We start from the raw sequence: 7008 nt of genomic DNA, 5'->3' as shown, positions 1-7008 counted from the left end.
TGTGTATATATAGTGGCAGTGTATGTGTATATAGTGGCTGTATATGTGTGTATGATGGCAGTGTGTGTCTATATAGTGGCAGTGTATGTGTATATAGTGGCTGTATATGTGTGTATGATGGCAGTGTGTGTCTATATAGTGGCAGTGTATAGTGGCTGTATATGTGTGTATGATGGCAGTGTGTGTATATATAGTGGCAGTGTATGTGTATATAGTGGCTGTATATGTGTGTATGATGGCAGTGTGTGTATATATAGTGGCAGTGTATGTGTATATAGTGGCTGTATATGTGTGTATGATGGCAGTGTGTGTATATATAGTGGCAGTGTATGTGTATATAGTGGCTGTATATGTGTGTATGATGGCAGTGTGTGTATATATAGTGGCAGTGTATGTGTATATAGTGGCTGTATATGTGTGTATGATGGCAGTGTGTGTATATATAGTGGCAGTGTATGTGTATATAGTGGCTATATATGTGTGTATGATGGCAGTGTGTGTCTGTAGGTTACCTGCCCGTTTAGGGATAGGTGGCCCTGACTGCACGGGACGGTAAGGGTTAACATAGAGCCCAGGATAGTTCCCCCTCCCCCTGCTTTCCCGGGTTAGTAGGAGGGGAATTAAGGCACGCCCAGGATATATTTAGGTCCACCCCACCCCCTGGTTAGTCCTTTTGTACTCACCAGCGCTCCTGAGAAGACAGCTTGCTCCGGAGATGGCTGACGAGGCTGTATGGAATGCTATCCGGGAGCGGGTGTTGGCTGATCCAGGCGCCTTATCTCAGCTACTGGCTGGGCTAGGGCTTCCTGCTGCTGCGGTTAGTAGTGGATCTCGGCCGGTAGGTCCTGCTGTACGGGGGCGACGGACCGCCCGTGCATCGCGCCCTCCGGCGCGTCTGAGCCCCAGTCCCCCTAGGTCTTCTGCTAGTAGGAGGGGGCGCTTTGCTGCCCGCATTGCCTCCTCAGCTGTAGTTTCGGCCCCTGGTGCGGCAGTGGCCGCGGCTCGGGCTGTAGCTCCGCCCCTTCCGGGTCAGGTGTCACAGGAAGCTGTGGGGGTCTCTTCGGCTGCTTCGCGCGCTTCCCTGCAGGTCCCGGCAGTTCCAGGTAATTCAGGGCAGCCTGCTGTAGTTTCCCGGCCGGTATTAACCCCTGCATTGCCAGCCGTTATGGGTGCTGGTGCCCCTGCTCCCTCTCATGCCTCTTCCTCTGCTGAGGAAATACCCGATACCCCAATTGCCACGGCCCGTGTTCCCATTAGACCCCAGGGTGTTCCTGTACTGCCTGGGGATCCTCAGCAGCCACCTGTCCTAGGGTGTAGTAGCATTGATCCTCCTTATGAGGATGCTTGTGATAATTTGGGGCCCCAATCTGATGATCTGCCACCTTTAGATGCCTCAGCTAGTTCCCCTTTGCTTTTTGTTGATAATATGCGGCAAGTCAGTCAGCCACCGCGTGACCGAGTACTTAGTAGGTCAGAGGGCCGTTCCCGTCCAAGACGGTCGCGGTCGTCCTCACGGGGATCTGGCCGCTCCGGTTGGAGCAGATCTGTTGGGTCCTGTAGACATCACCGCAGGTGTTCCCGCCGGGAGTCTAGGAGTAGGGTGCGCTCCCGTAGGTCCCGCTCGTCCCGGTGGCGGTCTCCTTCATCATCTGGTCGCAGCTCGTATCGCTCAGGGAGTCGGGAGCGTCGCTCTCGCAGGCGCGAGGGGCGGAGACATCATTCAAGGTCCCCGAGGCGGGCTTCCCGCGGTGACAGTCGGCCCCGTGCGGTGTCTGATCCGGCTCCTGTGCCGGTTGCTGATCCAGCTCCTGTTCCTGCAACGGATCCGGTCCCACCTCCTGTTGTTCCTGCGCCGACCGGTGAGTTTGATTTTGCGGGTGCATGGGGGCAGGGGGAGGGTCAGGCTGCTTTGTTGTCTACGCTTAAATCTGTTTTGTCTAGTCTTGTTAACAGCAAGCCGACGGAACGTGTGGTTCCGGCGGCGGCCCGTAAGGCCTCCCCGGTTAGGGTTGGGGTATATAAAGATTCTGTTTTTTGTGGTGTTAGTCCTTTAGGTGTTTATGTTGATGATGCTGTGAAGGAGAAAATTTGGTCTAACCAGTATGTTGATTTGTGGTCGCTAGTGTCTGCGGACCAACATACGATTGACAAGGAACGTAGGCCCCAGTCGGAAAAAACTTTTCCTACTAGGCCGAAGGTGGCGAAGACCATGGGCAATTGGTTACAAGCGTTTGCAGTTTTGGGGTGTATTATGGGTGAAAAGCATCCGGAGCGGTGCTCCGAGCTTTTTATTTATATGGACTCGGTGTATAGTGCTTATAAGGCTCATGGGGGCTCTGCGTGGTGGCGGTATGACGAGGAATTTCGACGCCGCTTGTCTTTGCAGCCGGATGTTGGTTGGGGTGTTAAGGCGACCGATGTATGGTTGCGTTTGATGATGGCGCAGAAGGCGCAGCCCTTTCAGCAGGGAGCCGCTGGTCAATCCGGGGCCACTGGGCCGGCGGCCGTGCGTCGACCCGGGGCTTGCTGGTTATTTAACGAGGGACATTGTCGTTTCCTCAGCTTGTGTAAATACAAGCATGAGTGTTCTGCCTGCGGGGGGTCCCACGCCGCAGTCAGATGTCAGCGGGCTGCTAAGCAGACCGGCCGGGCGCCCTCTGCTGCTGCAGGGAAGGACCCCGGTGAACGTGGACATGATGTGCCCGTGGTTAGACCAGTACCCCAATAAGGAGGACGCTTTGGTTTTATTAGAGGGTTTTCGTTATGGTTTCTTTATTCCTTTCATTTTGGGTCAGGTTTCTTCCTCCTACCCTGACAACTTGAAATCGTCCAGGGAGTACCCTGAGGTGCTGCGGGAAAAAATTGGTAAGGAGGTTTCTTTGGGTCGTTTTGAAGGACCTTTTAGGTCCCCCCCTTTTTATAATTTGCGGGTTTCCCCCCTTGGGGTTGTCCTGAAGAAAGAGGTCGGGAAGTTTCGCCTGATTCACCACCTTTCGTATCCGAAAGGTTCCTCAGTGAATGATGGCATTTCTAGAGAGGATGCAACGGTTTCTTATGTTTCGTTTGACCGGGCTGTGGCCCTGGTAAGGGGTTTTGGGGCGGGGGCGTTGATGGCGAAGTCTGACATTGAATCGGCTTTTCGCCTGTTGCCAGTGCATCCGGAATGCTATCACTTTCTGGGTTGCCGGATGGATGGGGCCTTTTATTATGATGTTTGCCTGCCTATGGGTTGTGCTATTTCTTGTCGGTATTTTGAAATGTTTGGATCATTTTTGGAGTGGGTTGTTCGCTTTGAGACGGGCAGCCGTTCGGTTATTCACTATTTGGATGATTTCTTGTTTGTTGGCCCGGCTGGGTCTCCCAGGTGTGGTTTTTTGTTGGATTCTTTTTTTTTTTTCATGCTGAAGTTTGGGGTGCCCTTGTCCGCTGAGAAGACAGAGGGCCCTTCAACGGTTATTTCGTTTTTGGGTATAGAAATTGATTCTGTGGCCATGGTTTTTAGACTACCGACGGAGAAATTGGAGAGTTTGCTCTTGTTGGTTGAAAGTTTTTGTGGTGTACGGAAGGTGACGCTGCGACAATTGCAGGTTTTGCTGGGACACTTGGTTTTTGCTTGCCGTGTTATGCCCATGGGGCGTGTTTTTTCTAGGCGCTTGTCATTGGCCACCAAGGGCGTTTCCTGCCCTTCTCATCATATTCGCATTTCAAAGCAAATGCGTGCGGATGTTTTGATGTGGAGAGAATTTTTGAGAAGGTACAATGGTCACACGTGTTGGTTGGGGGATGAGTTGTCCAATGCTGAGCTTCAATTGTTTACGGATGCGGCTGGCTCCGTGGGTTTTGGTGCCTTCTTTCAAGGGGAATGGTGTGCGGAGTTGTGGCCGCCTGATTGGCAGACTAATGGTTGGTGCAGGAACCTCACCCTGCTTGAATTGTTTCCTATTATAGTTGCTGTGGAGTTGTGGGGTGTACGATTTAGCAATAAGCGGGTTTGTTTTTGGACAGATAATCTGAGTGTGGTTCATTGCATAAATGGTTTGTCTTCTTCCTCCCTTCCGGTTTTGTCTTTGATCCGGCATTTAGTTCTTCGGTGTTTGGAGTTGAACGTTTGGTTTAAAGCTCGCCACGTAGCTGGGGTTGATAACGTGATTGCTGATTCCCTTTCTCGTTTTCAGTTTCAGGATTTTCGGAGGATGTGTCCGGATGCTGCGTTGGAAGGGCTCCCTTGCCCCCCATTGGTCTGGGCCCTGCCGAGCAACGTCTGATCCCACTGGTGGAATCGTCGCTGGCGGCATCTACATGGGCGGGACATGGTAAGGCGTGGGCTGAGTGGTGTGCGTTGCTGGCTGGGCGGGAGGTGGCTACCTCTGTTGACAACCGCGTAGCGGTTACGGTGGATTATGTGTTGTGGTTGCGTGATTTACAGGTGTCCGCAATTGTAGCGCGGCGACGGCTAGCTGGGATAAGTTTTTATTTTAAGTTATTGGGATGGGAAGATGTTTCGAAACGGTTTTTATTTCAGCAGGCCTTGAAGGGTTGGCAGCGCACTCATGTGCGGCGTGAAACTCGCAGGCCTGTTTCGTTTTTGTTATTGGCTTCTCTTTTGCCGGCTACCCGCAGTTGTTGTTCTTCGATCTATGAGTCCGAGTTGTATTCGGCCGCTTTTTGTGTTATGTTTTTTGCCGCGCTGCGCATCGGCGAGTTGGTTCCGGCTTCAAAAGCCGGGGACGGTGGTTTATTACAGGATGACGTGTTGTGTTCCAATGGAGTTTTGCAACTGCGGATTCGACGCTTGAAAACTGATCAGGTGGGTCAGGGAGCTTGGGTGCGAGTTATCGCAGTGGACGGTCCGGTTTGTCCAGTGCGGGCGGTGTCGTCGTTTTTGGCTGTTCGGGTTCCTGGCCGCCAATTTTTCACGCATGCTGATGGTTTTCCTTTGACGCGTTTTCAATTTCAGGCAGTGTTCAAGGGTTGTTTGCGGTTTTTGGGTGCTCCGGCTGCTGAGTTTGGTACGCACTCTTTTCGGATAGGCGCTGCTACGGAGGCGTCCAGGGCAGGTTTATCAGTGGATGCGATACAGCGTATTGGCCGTTGGCGCTCTGGTTGTTATGCGCGATATGTACGCCCTGAGTTGTTGTTATAACTTGTTTTCTCCTTTTTTAGATGTGCAGAGGACGATGGTTTATTTCCTGGGCCACTCTTATTTCCACCGGGCCGCGCAGAGAGCTGATTGCCGGCCGGGTGGGAGATCGTTGGGATGCGGCAATGTTGAGCCTCACTGGAGGGGGATCCCAGGTATGCGTTGGACACGGGTCCTTACTGAAGTGGTGGACATTGCTAGAACCGTCCGTTCTGGTGTAATTTTGGTGGTACACGCGGGCGGGAATGATCTCTGTTATTCCCGGGTTCCCGATTTGATTACTTTAATGAAAGCCGATGTTGAACGGTTTTCTGGCTTTTTTCCCGATTTAGTTTTAGTATGGTCCGAGATAGTGCCTAGAGTATCCTGGCAGGGTGCTCGCAATGCTGAGGCCATCGAGCGTTCACGGCGTTTGGTGAATTCTCGTATGGCCCGGTTTGTGCGACAAAAGGGTGGAGTGGTGGTCCGTCATCGGGAGCTTGAGGGTGATAACAGACGGTTTATGATCTCTGATGGGGTTCACTTGAATGATATAGGCTTGGACATCTTCTTGTCGGGCTTACAAGATGGTTTGGAGCAGGCCTTGTTTTTGCTTGGTGGGGGTCGGAGCACCGTGTAGGAGTACACGGGCTCCTCGGTGGCCTGAGGAGAGGAGAATTGAGAAGTGATGGCCCTAGGCACTTTTGCCCGCCGGGAGTCCGGCGGCTGGCAATACCGCTTCGGCTGAAGTAGGTAGGTTGCTGCAGTGCAGCAGTTATAGAGTTAATAGTCTGTTATTTAATAAATTGAGCTGTGACCACCACCCAGCCCAGTAAAAGAATAATGTTGTCTGTCATTATTGGGAGAGGTGGGGGGAGGGCATATGATGTGGTAGGCGTAAGTGTGCCGGGCAGTCTGTAGGTTACCTGCCCGTTTAGGGATAGGTGGCCCTGACTGCACGGGACGGTAAGGGTTAACATAGAGCCCAGGATAGTTCCCCCTCCCCCCTGCTTTCCCGGGTTAGTAGGAGGGGAATTAAGGCACGCCCAGGATATATTTAGGTCCACCCCACCCCCTGGTTAGTCCTTTTGTACTCACCAGCGCCCCTGAGAAGACAGCTTCCCTCCCTCCCTCCCTGTTTTTTACGTTTGTTGGTGTCACTTTGTATTCTTCTCGGCTGTGCATTTTGTTGTGAGGTGCATGGTCTTTGTTACCCCTTTTAAAAAAAAAAAAAAAGAAAAAAAGAAAAAAAAAAAAGAAAAAAAAAAAAGAAAAATTTACAAAGAAAGATGGTTATTTATAAAAAAAAAAAAAAAAAAAAAAAAAAAATATAAAGAAAAATTTTATATTTATATATATATATATATTACTTTATGGGCACTTTTTACTTTTGCACTTTGTTATTTGGACAGTTGTTTGCTGTCTATTGTTCCTGACTGTAGTTTTCTTTATATGCAAGTCACAGCTGGCCTGAGGAGAGGAGAATTGAGAAGTGATGGCCCTAGGCACTTTTGCCCGCCGGGAGTCCGGCGGCTGGCAATACCGCTTCGGCTGAAGTAGGTAGGTTGCTGCAGTGCAGCAGTTATAGAGTTAATAGTCTGTTATTTAATAAATTGAGCTGTGACCACCACCCAGCCCAGTAAAAGAATAATGTTGTCTATCATTATTGGGAGAGGTGGGGGGAGGGCATATGATGTGGTAGGCGTAAGTGTGCCGGGCAGTCTATATAGTGTTTGTGTATAGTGGCTGTATAGGTGTGTATGATGGCAGTGTGTGTATATATAGTGGCAGTGTTTGTGTATAGTGGCTGTATATGTGTGTATGATGGCAGTGTGTGTCTATATAGTGGCAGTGTTTGTGTATAGTGGCTGACATTGATGTTTTGGAGT

At 50.9% G+C, this 7008-nt stretch overlaps 1 protein-coding gene across 2 annotated transcripts; it reads left to right on the top strand.

Annotated features, from left to right (window-relative positions):
• Positions 1-1224: 1224 nt before the first annotated feature.
• Positions 1225-6675, top strand: LOC130274326 (uncharacterized). 2 transcript variants are annotated; one of them, XM_056522538.1, is made up of 4 exons: positions 1225-1859; positions 4176-4313; positions 5164-5295; positions 6562-6602. In XM_056522538.1, exons 1-4 carry the CDS (start codon positions 1427-1429, stop codon positions 6591-6593), a joined length of 735 nt encoding a protein of 244 aa, XP_056378513.1. In that variant the 5' UTR covers positions 1225-1426; the 3' UTR covers positions 6594-6602. The 2 variants fall into 2 exon arrangements, 1 of the variants encoding a protein (XP_056378513.1); XR_008844321.1 differs by lacking the exon at positions 1225-1859 and having other exon boundaries at positions 4150-4313; positions 6579-6675.
• The last annotated feature ends 333 nt before the right edge of the window (positions 6676-7008 follow it).

This window comes from Hyla sarda, chromosome 5 (genome assembly GCF_029499605.1).
Source record: "Hyla sarda isolate aHylSar1 chromosome 5, aHylSar1.hap1, whole genome shotgun sequence".
NCBI classification, from domain to species: domain Eukaryota; kingdom Metazoa; phylum Chordata; class Amphibia; order Anura; family Hylidae; genus Hyla; species Hyla sarda.
This window is presented reverse-complemented; position numbering and strand designations above follow the sequence as displayed.